The 18,724-nt window shown below is 41.5% G+C and overlaps 1 protein-coding gene across 1 annotated transcript in view; it reads right to left on the reverse strand.

Annotated features, from left to right (window-relative positions):
• Positions 1 to 1,753: 1,753 nt before the first annotated feature.
• Positions 1,754 to 18,724, reverse strand: part of LOC124007960 (zinc finger protein 883-like) — a 24,942-nt gene continuing 7,971 nt past the window's right edge. Inside the window, exon 2 of the mRNA XM_046318864.1 lies at positions 1,754 to 5,217. Within this exon, the coding sequence (XP_046174820.1) occupies positions 3,491 to 5,217 (1,727 nt within the window). The 3' untranslated portion in view covers positions 1,754 to 3,490. The remainder of the gene's footprint in view (positions 5,218 to 18,724) is intronic.

Genomic DNA, 18,724 nt, shown 5'->3' on the forward strand with positions numbered 1-18,724 from the left:
CTAGGTTTGGATTATTTCCTGAACTATATTCTTTCCCATATATTCTATATCGTTTCCATAAAAGCAACATGGCTTTACACTCGTTAACGTAAGTATCCAATCGAGAACAGTTCTCACTTTTGTGGTAATGAACTAGCTGACCTTAGCTTCGTTAACTAAGGACGGTGATCTGTCCAGACGAGATGTTACAACGAACTGAATCGTCAATGGAGGTTTTCCTCTTTTGTATAGCCTGCTACAGCATGCAATACTATTATATCACAAGGGGGCATAACGTTACATGTACAATACTATCCCATTTTGGAAACGTGACATGTACAATACTACTACATAATTCGACGTCCTTGAATATCACGTGCTGAGTTGATATGACCAAAGTTATTCTATTTAGCTGCACTTTGTAGTACATTTTCCACTATAATACATGTTTCTGATGCCACATCGCCCGTTTTCAAAGGGAGTCGTTGGTTTTTAGGGGCAGTCGCTTTTTGTTTTGCTTGAAAGTATTTTCTCAGCTGCGATACCAACTCCAGTCAGCAGATGGCGTTCATCTTTCAGGTGATTCTGCCACTGTGACGTATAATCTAGTGGACGGGATGCTTCTTCAACATCAACAGCTCGTCAGCCAACTTGGTTCACTGTAACTTCATATAACAAGGTTTATTTAATAAATCTAGCAACTCTCTCTTACTGGGAAGACCCCCCCAGGCCTTAAGGGCAGTTTTATTTCAAATGTAGTACCCGGACAGAGAAAATCCAATAAGCGTTTTATAGTTTCATCCTTAGTGTAACTTGCCCTAAAGTGGACACACTCCCATCAGTTTCTGAGACAATTGCCCAGACTTTGTAGACTGTTTGATAATGCTTAAACCTAATCTTTATCAAATTATCCATTAAAGATACCAACTCAAAACCTACGTTTTGAGTTGGTATCTACATCTATCTACATCTAATTATATTCCCAGTATTACTTTATCAAATCTCTAGAAATCAATTATACACACATTCAATTTATCATATTTTCATATATTCACAGAACGCATATAAAACATAAGAAATTATCAGGTACTCACAACAACCATTCCATTTGCTTTTTCAAGGACTCTCCATAGCTACGAGTATCCAAACATACTCCCAGCAGAACAAAACATATACTATAGATCTGTGTGGAACTATAGATCTGTAGATCTGTTACAATCCAAACTTCAGATTAAGACTCAATCACACACACATCTCATATCGCAGTCCCCACAATGCTATTCCCAAACATACCTAATCAATTGTTTTTCAACAATATTTTAACCTACAGGAATATTTTCACATTTCTATGTCATGGTTAGTTCCTAGGATAATGTAAATCATCTTTCAATACTTCTAAAATGGGATCCAGGTTTAAAACAGGTACAGGTTTAAAATAATTACAGGTGCACCTTACTAGCTTATTCTAAATCAAACATGGTCTTAACTAGTAAACACAGATTCTAGTTTTCATCTAGTTCACAGATAGCTGGCTCGGCCCTCAGAGCCTATGAGTTGGGTCCATCTGCTCCGTTCCCGAAGTGTGGTCTCCTGAGATTCCAAGTTTGAAGGATCCCTCGTGTACCATTTACCCAGGTCATCAGGAACGTCACAAAGTGAAGATTCACATCCCCAAATGTGGTTCATTTATTTAATATCAAATTAGGAGGCACACTTATCACACAAGTCATTGTTATTCTTAAACTAAATCTTTATTCACTTAATAAGGGGGCAGGTCAATACAACGCACACATATAAAGTGAATCAATTGAGTGCTCTACGATAATGGCTGGTCGACAAACCACCCCCAGATTATTTGTTGAGAGCCACGAGACAAAAGTACAAAGGTCTTTTATAGCCAAGTTAAACCCTTTTCAACCTACAAGACCAACGATAGACATAAAGAACGGGTAACAAGGTTACAGGAGACAGTATCTGCTGTAAATAGGAACCCCTAATAGTACCCTGGTCTCTCTGTGTAGAGACCAGGGTCTGGCCCTGTGGTCATCTCGCCCTGGTACCATATAGAACAGAAACATTAACTCATGCTCTGGAATGCGGTCACTTTAGGTTTTATCACCCAAAAGACATTGTAAAGCTCCTGTCAGTGTTATCCCCCAGAGGACCATCCTCAGTTGAATACACAGACGCAATAGTTATAAGAAAACTCTATTATGTTGCAAAAAACAACTATTTGATCCAATAAAAGCATTATAACATAACGTTGCAGTTTTGCTCTGTGTTCACTGAAAGTTGACTAGTAACAAAAACTGGGACATAAAAGACACACCATGAGACCCACTAAATCTGCCCAAGAAGAGGGAAACAATAACTCACACCAAACTTACAGACAGGAAGTAAACCAAAAAAGTGGAGCAACTAAAAGGTGTTGACTCTCCACATCTATCAAGACAACTGGAGCACTGGGCCAGACACTCTTAAATAGAACCTGGACCAGCTCAGGTGAAACACCTTCCCACTAACGAGATGGACAAGCCAGCACAGGTGTAACACATACTAACGAGGTGACACCAATCAGTGCGCCCTATGTGCTAACGAGCTATACCCGCTAAAGTTCAACCTCAAAACATAAATGGAAAAACCAAAGACTGTAACACATTAATTAAGAGATTGCGCACCACCAACAGAAAACAACTTCCATTTCACATTATAATCAACTACAATGCTTCACCTTCACCAATATAAACATGGTGTCTACTGGCAGTCAACAATTACAAACAAGAATCCATGGAACGCAGTGGCTAAACACAAAACACAAATCTTTTTGACTGCCCAACCTTGAGACAATCAGAAACCAAGTTGTCCTCACCATGGACACAAGCAGCAATAAATCACTGATATCAATTAGGGGGTAAATCAGGTTGTACTTGCTGTTGAAACTAAAAAAAAGACATGGAAATGGGAGATATCTTTTAGCTTACTGGTTAGAAGACAACCTGCAGAAGACAGTCAGCTACATTTTGAGTTTATGGGTCCCCAACACTAAGAGAACCGCAACACTTACTTGTCATCGTGCGAGAGAGGGAGGGACATCCTGTTAAAACTAACTGCTCAAACACCACACGGAATCTGGGAGTAATGATGTGTACATCCCTGGTTAGAGGACAATTTGTAGAAAACAGCTCGCTACATTTTGAAGTGTTGCATTTTTATTCAAGTGTAACACAACTCTTTTTTTGTTAGTACATTTTTTTGTTAAATCACAATAGTACTCTTTCAATTCAGAGCCTGGATTTTCCCCCTGAGGCTAATATCCATATCATGTTGAAATCAAATGATAAGGGGGCATACAATTAGGCTTCTACATTGTGACAATATTAAAATACTCCTACTACAATGTGTTAACAGTCCACATTGTGACATGAATTACTTGATATCATGAAACCACTCCATGTATGTATTTTCTATTACTTGATCAGATAAAACTTGATCAGAGTTGTATCAGATTATCTCAAGATTTCTTTCCTGTGTGTGTTATCTGGTGTACTGTCAGATTGCCAGATTGAACAAAACTCTTCCCACATTGATTACAGCTGTACAATTTCTCTCCTGTGTGCGTTCTCTGGTGTACTGTCAGATTGCCAGATTGAACAAAACTCTTCCCACATTCATTACAGCTATATGGTTTATCTCCTGTGTGTGTTCTCTGGTGTGATATCAGAGTGCTTATGTGAGTAAAACTCTTCCCACATTGAGTACAGCTATAAGGTTTCTCTCCTGTGTGTATTCTCTGGTGTGATATCAGGCTGCTGAGCTGAGTAAAACTCTTCCCACATCGATCACAGCTATAGGGTTTCTCTCCTGTGTGTGTTCTCTGGTGTGAAATCAGGCTGCTTAGGTGAGTAAAACTCTTCACACATTGAGTACAGCTATAAGGTTTCTCTCCTGTGTGTATTCTCTGGTGTGAAATCAGGCTGCTTAGCTGAGTAAAACTCTTCCCACATGGATCACAGCTATAAGGTCTCTCTCCTGTGTGTGTTCTCTGGTGTATATTCAGATGGCTAGATGTAAAAAAACTCTTCCCACATTGAGCACAGCTATAAGGTTTCTCTCCTGTGTGTGTTCTCTGGTGAAGAGTCAGATTACACAACTTTGTAAAACTATTCCCACATTCATCACAGCTATACGGTTTCTCTCCTGTGTGTGTTCTCTGGTGTGATATCAGGTTGCTTAGCTGAGTAAAACTCTTCCCACATTGCCCACAGCTATATGGTTTCTCTCCTGTGTGTGTTCTCTGGTGTATCTTCAGCTGGCTAGATGTTAAAAAACTCTTCCCACATTGAGTACAGCTAAAAGGTTTCTCTCCTGTGTGTATTCTCTGGTGTATCTTCAGATGGCTAGATGTAAAAAAGCTCTTCCCACATTGAGTACAGCTATACGGTTTCTCTCCTGTGTGTGATCTTTGGTGTACAGTAAGATGGCTAGATGTATCAAAACTCTTCCCACATTCATCACAGCTATACGGCTTCTCTCCTGTGTGTGTTCTCTGGTGTGATATCAGGCTGCTTTGCTGAGTAAAACTCATCCCACATTCACCACAGCTATAAGGTTTCTCTCCTGTGTGTGTTCTCTGGTGTGTTATCAGGCTGGTTGAATGAGTAAAACTCTTCCCACATTGAGTACAGCTATAAGGTTTCTCTCCTGTGTGTGTTCTCTGGTGTGATATCAGGCTGGATGAATGAGTAAAACTCTTCCCACATTGAGTACAGCTATAAGATTTCTCTCCTGTGTGTGTTCTCTGGTGTGATATCAGGCTGGATGAATGAATAAAACTCTTCCCACATTGAGTACAGCTATAAGGTTTCTCTCCTGTGTGTGTTCTCTGGTGTGATATCAGGCTGGATGAATGAATAAAACTCTTCCCACATTGAGTACAGCTATAAGGTTTCTCTCCTGTGTGTGTTCTCTGGTGTGATATCAGGCTGGATGAATGAGTAAAACTCTTTCCACATTGAGTACAGTTATACGATTTCTCTACTGTGTGGATTCTCTGATGAATTTTAATGCCTGCTGAGGTGAATCTCTTCCCACAGTCAGAACAGCAGTGAGATATCTTCCCTGTGGATCTCTGCAGGTGTTTCTTGAGGTGTTCTAATGTGGAGGGACTCTTCTCTGCCTTGTCAGCATCATGAGGTTGTTGAGGCTCCCCAGAGGATCCACGGTAGTCATGTCTCTCTCCTGCGTGAGCAACAAAGTCAGACAGATGGTTAAAGGCCAACAACAGCGGAAATCCATTGTAAAAAGTGATGCCAACAGCGTAGCCATGATGTTGTACAACAATTGATGTTGTACAACAATCATATTTTGTCTTATTTTCACATTAGTAGTAACATCTAAGATTGTAGACTAGAAATAAGTTATTCATGTTGTTGAAACTAAGCAGTGTGCCAGACGACTTTTGGTCTCCAATATAGGCCCCTTCCTGTTTCATAAAATTGTGGCACGAGGGCAATGCACATTCAATTTGGTTGTAGAAACTCCTCCCTGCTGATGAGGAAACCGATAGTTATGGATGTAGTATATCTGCAAAAATGGTGAGCAAAGATTTTAGTTTTTCACAATGTATTCTGAATGTGAATGTGGGAAAACTCAGGGGAGGAACCTCCATTTCCATGTCGCTTATGAGTGCATTTCACAGTACTTTTTATTATAATTGTATGGCTCGTTTGAATGTCCTGCTTAATATAATGCTTGCGTCATCATCTCAAATCAGCGGCTTGTACTTAAACACTTCAACCAGTAAAATGCTCTTTGGCAAGCTGTTCCATCAGCCTGACAATGAGGGTTTGTACACGGTTTACAAAATTGGCCCATAACTTCATCTAACAACAAATAAACCTATGTAATGAATGAAGAAGTACTTTGGTTGTTGTTGCATGACACACATAGTGTACTCTAGGACCCATAACAATAACATAGACCTACTGTAGGACCCATAACTTCACCTAAAAACAAATCAAATATAGGAAAATAGCTCTGTGTGTTGTACAATAGCCTATCCATCAAGGAACAGTTCTCTACACAGGCTAGGTTACCCTGGGGCGGCAGGGTAGCCTAGTGGTTAGAGCGTTGGATTAGTAACCGGAAGGTTGCAAGTTCAAACCCCCGAACTGACAAGGTACAAATCTGTCGTTCTGCCCCTGAACAGGCAGGTAGTACCCTCCAAGCTCGTCATCAAGCTCGAGACCCTGGGTCTCGACCTCGCCCTGTGCAACTGGGTACTGGACTTCCTGACGGGCCGCCCCCAGGTGGTGAGGGTAGGCAACAACATCTCCACCCCGCTGATCCTCAACACTGGGGCCCCACAAGGGTGCGTTCTGAGCCCTCTCCTGTACTCCCTGTTCACCCACGACTGCGTGGCCACGCACGCCTCCAACTCAATCATCAAGTTTGCGGACGACACAACAGTGGTAGGCTTGACGAGACGGCCTACAGGGAGGAGGTGAGAGCCCTCGGAGTGTGGTGTCAGGAATATAACCGCACACTCAACGTCAACAAAACTAAGGAGATGATTGTGGACTTCAGGAAACAGCAGAGGGAACACCCCCCTATCCACATCGATGGAACAGTAGTGGAGAGGGTAGTAAGTTTTAAGTTCCTCGGCATACACATCACAGACAAACTGAATTGGTCCACACAGACAGCATCGTGAAGAAGGGGCAACAGCGCCTCTTCAACCTCAGGAGGCTGAAGAAATTCGGCTTGTCACCAAAAGCACTCACAAACTTCTACAGATGCACAATCGAGAGCATCCTGGGGGGCTGTATCACCGCCTGGTACGGCAACTGCTCCGCCCACAACCGTAAGGCTCTCCAGAGGGTAGTGAGGTCTGCACAACGCATCACCGGGGGCAAACTACCTGTCCTCCAGGACACATACACCACCCGATGTTACAGGAAGGCTATAAAGATCAAGGACAACAACCACCCGAGCCACTGCCTGTTCACCCCGCTATCATCCAGAAGGCGAGGTCAGTACAGGTGCATCAAAGCTGGGACCGAGAGACTGAAAAACAGCTTCTATCTCAAGGCCATCAGACTGTTAAACAGCAACCACTAACACTGAGTGGCCGCTGCCAACACACTGACACAACTGCAGCCACTTTAATAATGGGAATTGATGGGAAATGATGTAAAATATATCACTAGCCACTTTAACTATGCCACTTTGTTTACATACTCATCTCATATGTATATACTGTACTCGATACCATCTAGTGTATCTTGCCTATGCTGCTCTGTACCATCACTCATTCATATATCTTTATGTACATATTCTTATCCCCTTACACTGTGCATAAGACAGTAGTTTTGGAATTGTTAGTTAGATTACTTGTTAGTTATTACTGCATTGTCGGAACTAGAAGCACAAACATTTCGCTACACTCGCATTAACATCTGCTAACCATGTGTATGTGACAAATACATTTGATTTGATTTTGTTCCTAGGCCGTCATTGAAAATAAGAATTTGTTTTTAACTGACTTGCCTAGTTAAATAAAGGTAAAATAAATAAAAATAAACATGAGGTAAGTACCTGTGTCCAAACAGACTAACGAGACCCTACTGTAAATCAAGCAGACAATAACACATTATAAACATCAATTTGTTGGGGATGTTGGATCAAACGTGGAGCACAGCATAACTGTCTTTACCAGAGTAATGAATGAAGAAGCAGCTTGGTTGCATGTCGTGGTGATTGTCATTCAGAAAATGATTTCCTGGATAAGTTGATGATAGTTGAACATGTGACTTAACAAAACAGCTACAGTATAATTATTGTATGTGTAATTATTGAAGAACCGCATTCATGACCATATCCATTTGGGTGTTGTCAATAAAGTTAAGGTGACTCTCCGTTAGAACCATTGGATTTTGCAAACTCAAATGATTTAGGATTTCTGTGCCTATGAAAACTGTTTTCCCAGCGTAATATAAGGAAACTAAATGTTACTTTATTTAACCAGGTAGGCCAGTTGAGAACAAGTTCTCATTTACAACTGCGACCTGGCAAAGATAAAGCAAAGCAGTGCAGAACAAAAAAAACATGAGAGTTACACGTGGGATAAACAAAAGTACAGTCAATAACACAATAGAAGAATCTATATACAGTGTTTGCAAATGAAGTACAGAGGTAAGGCAATAAATCAGCCATAGTAGCAAAGTAATTACAATTTAGCAGATTAACACTGGAGTGATAGCTTTGCAGATGATGTTGTGCAAGTAGAAATACTGGTGTGCAAAAGAGCAAAATTAAGTCAATAAAAACATGGGAATGAGGTAGGCAGTTGGATGGGCTATTTACAGATGGGCTGTGTACAGCAGCAGCGGTCAGTAAGCTGCTCAGATTCTTGATTGATTCTCAGTTGATTCTTAAAGTTAGTGAGGGAGATATAAGTTTCCAACTTCATCGATTTTTGCAATTCGTTCCTGTCATTGGCAGCAGAGAACTGGAAGGAAAGGTGGCCAAAGCAGGTATTGGCTTTGGGGATGACCAGTGAGATATACTTCCTGGAGCACGTGCTATAGGTGGGTGTTGCTATGGTGACCAGTGAGCTGTGTTAAGGCAGCCTAGCAAAGACTTACAGATGACCTGGAGCCAGTTGGTTTGGCGACAAATATGTAGCGAGTGCCAGCCGACGAGAGCAGCAATATATGGGGCTTTGGTGCATCCAGTTTACTGAGTAGAGTGTTGGAGGCTATTTTGAAAATGAAATCGCCGAAGTCAAGGATCGGTAGGATAGTAAGTTTTACGAGGGTATGTTTGGCAGCGTGAGTGAAGGAGGTTTTGCTGCGAAATAGGAAGCCGATTCTAGATTAAATTTTGGTTTGGAAATGCTTAATATTAATCTGGAAGGAGAGTTTACAGTCTAGCCAGACACCAAGGTATTTATAGTTGTCCACATATTCTAAGTCAGAACCGTCCAGATTAGTGATGCTGGACGGGCGGGTACGGACAGCGATCGGTTGAAGAGCATACATTTAGTTTTACTCACATTTAAGAGCAGTTGGAGGCCACGAAAGGAGTGCTGTATGGCATTGAAGCTCCGTTTGGAGGTTTATTAACCCTGTGTCCAAAGAAGGGCCAGATAAATACAGAATGGTGTCGTCTGCGTAAAGGTGGATCAAGGAATCACCCGCAGCAAGAGCAACATCGTTGGTATATACAGAGAAAAGAGTCGGCTCGAGAATTGAACCCTGTGCTACCACGGTAGAGAATGCCAGAGGTCCAGACAACAGGCTTGACAGACTGAACTCTACCTGAGAAGTCGTGAACCAGGCGAGTCAGTCATTTGAGAAACCAAGCCTGTTGAGTTTGCCGATAAGAATACAGTGATCGACAGAGTCAAAATATTTTGCCAGGTTGATGAACTGCTGCACAGTACTGTCTTTTATCAATGGCGGTTATGATATCGTTTAGTACCTTGAGCGTGGCTGAGCTCGGAAACCGGATTGCACAGCGGAGAAGGTACGGTGGGATTAAAAAATGGTCAGTGTTTGTTAACCCTCTTGCGACGAGCAAACCCGTATCCGGGAGCGTAAACATAGCCTCAAATGCATTAGCATAACGCAGCGGACATAAATACCCCTAGAAACTTTTCCTATTCATGAAAATCGCAAATGAAATGAAATAAATATATTCAAACACAAGCTTAGCCTTTTGTTAACAACACTGTCATCTCAGATTTTCAAAATATGCGTTACAGCCAACGCTAGACAAGCATTTGTGTAAGTTTATCATGGCAAAATGCTATGCTAGGCTCTGCTGGCAGCAGGCAATATTTTCACGAAAATAACAAAAGCACCAAATTAAATCATTTACCTTTGAAGAACTTCAGATGCTTTCACTCAGGAGACTCCCAGTTAGATAGCAAATGTTCCTTTTATCCAAAAAGTTTATTTTTGTAGGCGAAATAGCTCCCGTTTCTTCATCATGCTTGGCTGAGAAATCAACTGGAAAATGCTGTAACTATTAACGCCAAACACTTTTCAAAATTTGTTCCATAATATCAACAGAAACACGGCAAACGTTGTTTAGGATCCATCCTCAAGGTGTTTTCAACATATATATTCAATAATATATCCGTCGAGGCAATTGGTTTCTCATAAGAAGCGATTGGAAAAATGGCTACCTCAGTATTTTACGCAAGATTTTCTGCGGGAGACACCATGTGACCACATGCTATATATGGTCCCTTACAGCCATTCTTAAATGGAAATGCCTAAAAAGACATCACAATGCTGTAGACACCTTGGGGAACACATGGAAAACGTAAGGTCATTCATAACTCATTCACAGCCATATAAGGAGTCATTGGCATGAGACGGTTTTAAAAAATGAGGCACTTCCTGGTTGGATTTTTATCTGGGTTTCGCCTGTAAACATCAGTTCTGTGGCACTCAGACAATATCTTTGCAGTTTTGGAAACGTCAGAGTGTTTTCTTTCCAAAGCTGTCAATTATATGCATAGTCGAGCATCTTTTCGTGACAAAATATCTTGTTTAAAACAGGAACGTTTTTCATCCCAAAAAATTTGTAGCACCCCCTAATGCATAACTGGTTATTAACTTTGGAAAGGCAAGGCAGGATGGATATAGGTCTGTAACAGTTTGGGTCTAGAGTGTCACCCCCTTTGAAGAGGGGGTTGACCGCGGAAGCTTTCCAATCTTTAAGAATCTCGGACGATACGAAAGAGAGGTTGAACAGACTATTTTTTATTTTATTTGACCTTTATTTAACTAGGCAAGTCAGTTAAAATACTTATTTTCAATGACTGCCTAGGAACAGCGGGTTATAACTGCCATGTTCGGGGCAGAACGACAGATTTTTACCTTTGCAGCTCAGCGATTCGATCTTGCAACCTTTCGGTTACAAGTCCAACGCTCTAACCACTAGGCTACCTTACGAACAGACTCGTAATAGGGGTTGCCACAATGGCGGCAGATAATCTTAGAAAGAGAGGGTCCAGATTGTTTAGCCGTAGAGAAATACTTACTGAAATTCTCGATTATCGTGGATTTATCGGTGGTGCAGTGTTTCCTAGCCTCAGTGCAGTGGGCAGCTGGGATGAGGTGCTCTTATTCTCCATGGGCTTTACAGTGTCCCAAAACTTTTTGGAGTTCGAGCTACAGGATGTATATTTCGGTTTGAAAAAGCAAGCTTTTGCTTTCCTAACTGACTGTGTGTATTAGTTCCTGACTTCTCTGAAAAGTTGCATATTGCAGTACGCAACAGGATGTTTTTGTGCTGGTCAAGGGCAGTCAGGTCTAGAGTGAACCAAGGTCTGTATCTGTTCTAAGTTTTACATTTTTTGAAAGGGACATGCTTATTTAAGGTGGTGAGGAAATTACTTTTAAAGAACAACCAGGCATCCCAGTTTAGGTCACCTAACAGAATGAACTCTGAAGATATATGGGGGGAAATCAATTCACATATGGTGTCCAGGGCACAGCTGGGAACTTATTTCTGGAGAGATTCATTTTTAAAATTAGAAGCTCGAACTGTTTGAGCTTAGACCTGGAAAGTAGGATAAAACTTTGCAGGCCATCTCTGCAGTAGGTTGCAACTCCTCCCCCTTTGGCAGTTCTATCTTGTTGGAAAATGTTGTAGATGGGAATGAACATTTCAGAATTTTTTGTGGCCTTCCAAAGCCAGGATTCAGACGCGGCAAGGACATCAAGGTTGGCGGAGTGTGCTAAAACAGTGAGTAAAACAAACTTAGGGAGGAGGCTTCTGATGTTAACATGCATGAAACCAAGGCTTTTACGGTTACAGAAGTCAACAAATGAGAGTGCCTGGGGACACACAGGGCCTGGGTAAACCTCTACATCACCCGAGGAACAGAGGAGTAGGATGAGGGTACGGCTAAAGGATATCAGAACTGGTCGTCTAGTGGGTTGTGAACAGAGAATAAAAGCAGCAGATTTCTGGGTGTGGTAGGACAGACTCAACGCATAATGTACAGACAGGGGTATGGTAGTGTGCGGATACAGTGGAGGTAAACCTAGGTATTGAGTGACGATAAGAGAGGTTGCATCTCTGGAGGCACTGGTTATTGTAGGTGAGGTGTTAGGGAAATTGCAATATTATGTTCGAATACTTGTATTGCATTATAATGGTTGTTTTTTCGACAGAATAGAGTATTCTATTAACTATTGTGTGTGTGTTCTAGGGCCTCTGAGATCTCTGTATCTGGGCTATAAAAGATCTTTGTACTTTTGTTTTGCCACTCTCAATGGATCATTAGAAAATGGTGAATTGTTGATAAGTATTTGCTATTGCAAAGGTCTTATTATTAAATATTTAGTTTAAGTATAACTCTGACTTGTGTGAAGTTTGTCTCTCCTCATTTGATAGTAAAGAAATTAACCACCACAGAGGTCACCGCATATATGGGAGGTGGGACAAAAGAGTTCTCTGAGGCATGTTGAGTGGGACTAGGGGCTCTGCAGTAAAATAAAACAATAAGCACTACCCTAAACAACAGTATACAAGGCATATTGAAATTAGAGAGACATAAAGGAAGGCATAAAGCAATCACAGGTGTTGATTGGGAGAGCTAGCTAAGACAACAACGGGTAAGACAACAACAGGTAATCAGCTAAGACAACAACAACAACAGGTAAAATGGCGATGAATGGGCAGAAAGGGTCAATTAACTACACACAGGGCTTGAGTTAAAGGCTGAGGCCGACAGTTAAACAAAATAATCAAAATGGAGTACTGTGATTAATAACAGTCCAGCAGGCATCAGCTATGTAGCCTAGTGATCATAGGGTCAGGTGAACAGCAATATATGAAACAGGGAAGCCGATATGGTAGTGTTTACTACGCTGGCTGGGAGATGCACCTGGTGCTAGCTTCGGGACAAGGGCGTAACCGATGTCTGGCAAAGGCCGGTTGAGGGCACATCGGACGGAATTGCGTAGGCAGACCAGTCGTGATGGATAGGCGGGGCTCCGTGTCGACAAAGGATCCAGGCCAATTGTCAAAAGAGGTATTGTAGCTGGAGTAAATGTGTTTGCTAGTGGGGAGATGCACCTGGCTCGAGGCTAATTGGTGTTAGCTTCGGGACAAGGGCATTAGCCACTATAGCCAATCCGGTGCAAAGGTCCAGAGCTTACGGCAGGAATCCGGTGATGTAGTAGCTTCTAGTCGTCTTAGTGAAGAGTCTGGGAGGCATCAGCTGTGTAGCCGAGTGATCATAGGGTCCACTGAGCAGGCCAGGAGATGGGCCTGGCTCAAGGCTAGCTTCGGGGCTGGGCCACTCGGTAGCAGCTAGCTAGCTGCGATTATCCGGTGAAATGGTCCAGAGCTTACGGCAGGAATACGGTGATGTAATGCAGAAAAACAGTCCGATATGCTCAGGGTTGATATTGCGCTGTGCAGACTGGCAGGTATTATCCAGGCTAAAAACAGCTGGTCTCTTAGCTAAAAATGTAAAGGTTGCTAGCAGTGGCTAACAATGACTAAATAGCAAGTAGCTAATCAGCTGGTTAGCTTCTGATGGCTAACTTCTGATGGAGGTTCTAGCTATAAGGTCTAAAACATAGCAGATCCATATCACATTGGGTAAGGCGGGTTGCCGGAAGGTATATTTAATTTAAAAATGGAAAAAGAGATTGAAATATTGCAATATATACAAAAAAAGACAACATTTACAACAAACACGTCTTACTGCTACGCCATCTTGGATTACAAACTCTGAAATTATTTTGTACTTCTGTGCCCACGAAAACTGTTTCCCCAGCGTAACATAAGGAGCCACTAAATGATACATAGTTCGAGTGCATTTCAGAATACAAAAAAACTGTCCGACAGCAAGATCTCCTATTTAAGTTGAAGTTCATCATATGGCAAGAGTAACATTATGACTATAACTACTGTTCCCTAACGGAGGGAAACTAGGTACAACATACTATTAAATTCAAGCCTCGCTGGAAGCACCACCGTCCACAGGTGATGAGAGTGAGGCTTAGATTGTACCTCATTTCCCTCCTTCAGGGAACACTAATTATAGTGTTAGGTTCTAATTTTCCAGAGAAAATAACTCCCGGACACTAGAGAAGCTTAATCAAGTTTAATTATTCCCAAAGGGTCGTTACAGCTATAAGTCAGACAAAAACATGTTCTCACCATCAAAAGTATATATACCCCACTTTGGACACCACCTTCTCTCCAATCCTTACGTTTTCTGGATAGACAAGAAGAGGGTAACAGGATACTAAACCCTTATTACGCCCTTCAATGGATCTGATCTGACCTCAACCCCTCCTTCGCCTAATCCACAGATGTCCATCCGCTTTCCCTATAGCAATCCTGTGATCTCCTCCCGTCCACCCAGCACATTCCACAGCCACTCTGTCTTTCTTCAGATCTCACTCCTTTATATACTCTGCGTCTGATATATCATGTCTTTAATATCTCAATGTTCAAAGTTTAGCCCGAATCCAACAGTCATAAAGTTACACTCCCTTTCAGTTGGTCAACTTCGGTACAACATACTATGGGGAAATAGAATCATTCCCCATGCCGACCCAAACGGATATTAATGAAACGGCCCCTGGCAGACCACCCAGACCTGACCCCGCAAGATGTGTCAGTTTTGTCAATTTATTAATTGACTTTCGTTTGAAACACTCCTGCCAATGTTGAGAAAGGACGCACACCTGATTACACATATAGAAGTAGGATTATTCTACCTGGCCTGCACGCAAATTTAGGCTTATAAATGTGCCCATTTGGCGATGTCTGATAGTATTTCTGATTGTCTTAACGTACCACCACTAATGAGTTGTGGAGCTTCTCAAATTATTTTTTTCTTCACCTCAAACAGCAAGTAAACAAAGTCTCATCAAAATCAATTGCAAATGACAATAGTTCCTCAAAGTATTTTCGTAAAATATTTCCAGCTCTCGCCCTTTCGATAACCACTCAGCATAAAAGGGAAAAATGTAACGCTCTGATCCAGTGGAAATGTCATAAAATACCTGATTGCTTCTTATTCTTTGCACAAATAGCTGTGTCTGTCCCAAACACACTGGTGTGGGATACTCTGAGGGCCCAGAATATTTTATACAAAGCTTGCTATCTCCAGTTTTGGACCGACCCAGTTGATAGTTGATAAAAATGTTTCCAGTTCGTTGTACACAGGCCATGTGCAGCAAATGTGATTTATATGATATTTTCTACCTGCAGGCTGCAATATTTTTATTTGTTGGCTTTATGTAGGCTATTTTTACATAGTTGACAATGGCAATAAAAGTTACTTTTAAATTTGCATAATTTTCATTTAGATAGATTCATCTACATTCTATGATTGAGATACTATTATGAATTAAATTAAGCTGTTCCAGTAAAGTGTGCATAAGAAAATCCTAACTGGCACGCAGGTAGTTAGAAATGGTCAGATAACTTCACACTCCAAATGGAAAAGGTTGCCGACCTCTGGTGTAGCCCATTACCGGAAACTTCAAGAGCATAACAGCAGTATTTTTCTCCTTCTGGTTAGGTTATCTTGTCTTAATTATTTAATCAAACGCGTGCTTAAAGCATCAGACCAGTTCAGTACATATACAGTGGGGCAAAAAAGTATTTAGTCAGCCACCAATTGTGCAAGTTCTCCCACTTAAAAAGATGAGATAGCCTGTAATTTTCATCATAGGTACACTTCAACTATGACAGACAAAATTAGATTTTTTTCTCTCCAGAACATCAAATTTTTATGAATTTATTTGCAAATTATGGTGGAAAATAAGTATTTGGTCAATAACAAAAGTTGATCTCAATACTTTGCTTTATACCCTTTGTTGGCAATGACTGAGGTCAAACGTTTTCTGTAAGTCTTCACAAGGTTTTCACACACTGTTGCTGGTATTTTGGCCCATTCCTCCATGCAGATCTCCTCCAGAGCAGTGATGTTTTGGGGCTGTTGCTGGGCAACACAGACTTTCAACTCCCTCCAAAGATTTTCTATGGGGTTGAGATCTGGAGACTGGCTAGGCCACTCCAGGACCTTGAAATGCTTCTTACGAAGCCACTCCTTCGTTGCCCGGGCGGTGTGTTTGGGATGCTGAAAGACCCAGCCACGTTTCATCTTCAATGCCCTTGCTGATGGAAGGAGGTTTTTACTCAAAATCTCACGATACATGGCCCCATTCATTCTTTCCTTAACACGAATCAGTCGTCCTGGTCCCTTTGCAGAAAAACAGCCCCATGATTTTGGGGCTCCTGAGTGATGCAGCGGTCTAAGACACTGCCTCTCAGAGCTTGAGGCGTCAATACAGACACCCCGGTTCGAGTCCAGGCTGTGTTTACAACCGGCCGTGATTGTGAATTAAATAGGTTACATTTTAACATTTTTAAATAGTTAATTCAGAAAGTTCAGACCCCTTCCCCTTTTCCACATTTTGTTACATTACAGCTTTATTTTAAAATAGATTTAAACAAATAGAATCCTCATTAATCTACACACAATAATGAAAACGTGAAAACAGGTAAAAAACAGAAATACTTTATTTACATACGTATTCAGACCCTTTGCTAAGAGACTCAATTTCTTACAGGTGCACCCTGTTTCCATTAAGCATCCTTGAGATGTATATACAACTTGTTCGGAGTTCACGTGTGGTAAATTCAATTGATTGGATATGATTTGGAAGGCACACACCGGTCTATATATGGTCCCACAGTTGCCAATGCATGTCAGAGCAAAAACAAAGCAATGAGGTCAAAGGAACTGTCCCTAGAGCACCGAGACAGGATTGTGTCGAGGCACAGATCTGGGGAAGGGTACCAAAAAATATTCTGCAGCAGAACACAGTGGCCTCCATCATTCTTAAAGGGAATACTCTTCCTGGAGCTGGTCACCCGGCCAAACTGAGCGATTGGGGGAGAAGGGCCTTGGTCAGGGAGGTGACAAAAACCTGATGGTCACAGAGCTCCAAAGTTCCTCTGTGGAGATGGGAGAACCTTCCAGAAGGACAATAATCTCTGCAGCACTCCACTAAGGACTCTAAAACCATGAGAAACAAGATTCTCTGGCTTCATTGGCCTGAATGCCAAGAGTCACATCTGAAGGAAACCTGGCACCAGGTTTTTCAGAAGCAGGAAAATATTAACGGCGCAAAGTACAGAGACATCCTTGATGAAAGACCTGCTCCAGAGCACTCAGGACCTCAGACTGGGGCGAATGTTCACCATCCAACAGGACAACAACCTTAAGCACACAACCAAGACAACAGGAGTGGCTTCGGGGGAAGTCTCTGAATGTCCTTGAGTGGTCCAGCCAGAGCCCGGACTTGAGCTTGATCTAACGTCTCTGGAGAGACGTGACAATAGCTGTGCAGTGATGTTCTCCATCCAACCTGACAGAGCTAGAAAGGATCTGCAAAGGATGGGAGAAACTCCCCAAATGCAGGTGTGCTAAATAAATTAGCTAAATTAAAAGGGGGGGAAAATCATTTAATCAATTTTAAAATACGGCTTTAATGTAACAAAATGTGGAAAAAGTCAAGGGGTCTGACTACTTTCTGAATGCACTGTATACAGCACCACCTCCGCCATAAGCATTCCTGTCTTTTCTGTAGATGTTATATCCCTGTATTGCTACTGCTGTATCAAAGGAATTATCTCAGTGGGTTTCAGAGATGAACAGTACAGTGCATTCCAAATTCAAGTCAGGCAAGTAAACAAAAACGTTTTCAAATAAAACTTCCAGAAAATGTCAGAGTATATAACCCCCGTCCGTACAAGAGAGACGGTCGACCAATCGCGTTCATATTGTCATGCTGTGACACGCAGTTCCTAAGTATAATCTCACAAAATCCCTTTTTAAAGTCAGGGTATGAGTCGAGAAACATGCCTATTTTCCTTGAAAGTACATAATGTTACAATAGCAAAGCTATACAATATTACAGAGAACAAGTCAATTATCCTAATTTCTGAAAGTATTTCTGGTGGTAGCTAGTGACACACAAGCTAGGTCTATTTGAAACATTGCCCTCCCATGGCAGCATTTACCAGCCACCAGGTTCAGAAGCTTTAAAACCACATAAAACATATTTAAAACCCAATTCTATTTTTGCCCAAAGTCAAGATATAATTTTTTCAAACCGAACATAATATTATTATTTACTATAATATTATTTTAGAATATTTTAGTTTTGGAGTCAAAGTTAGCTTTGGAATAGTTTTCATTTTTCAAACAGGTTTGTTATTTTATGTCAGTTTACTAAAAAGTTTTCCCCAAATTATTTTTTCTATAATAAGCATGGAGGTTTCCCCTATCAACCAGTCATAGGTACTGGTGATAAAGCGCCTTGTAACCTAGCTGGGAATGGGACAGACGGAACCCTTCTGTGGTAAGAGACCGGGGAAATTTGTAATCATATCTAATTCCCAGGAATGGGGTTCATTTGAACCACAGAGACTGTGTGTGGGATAATAACATGGCTTTTTCCCCCCCGACTCCGCCACCAACCACCAATCTCCAACAGGGCCCTTAACCTGTATCACTAGACACCTCATCGTGAGCTACAGGTAGGAATCAGCAATGAATCCCAATAATGAGACCTCTGGGGAGGGGTGTCAGCAACATTTGAAAAATATAAATATATAGTGTTTTATGACAAACAGTTTTTTACAAATCCGTCAAGACACCAGCTTAGACTTTACCGTGAAATGC

The sequence above is a fragment of the Oncorhynchus gorbuscha genome, linkage group LG21 (assembly GCF_021184085.1).
Source record: "Oncorhynchus gorbuscha isolate QuinsamMale2020 ecotype Even-year linkage group LG21, OgorEven_v1.0, whole genome shotgun sequence".
NCBI classification, from domain to species: Eukaryota; Metazoa; Chordata; class Actinopteri; order Salmoniformes; family Salmonidae; genus Oncorhynchus; species Oncorhynchus gorbuscha.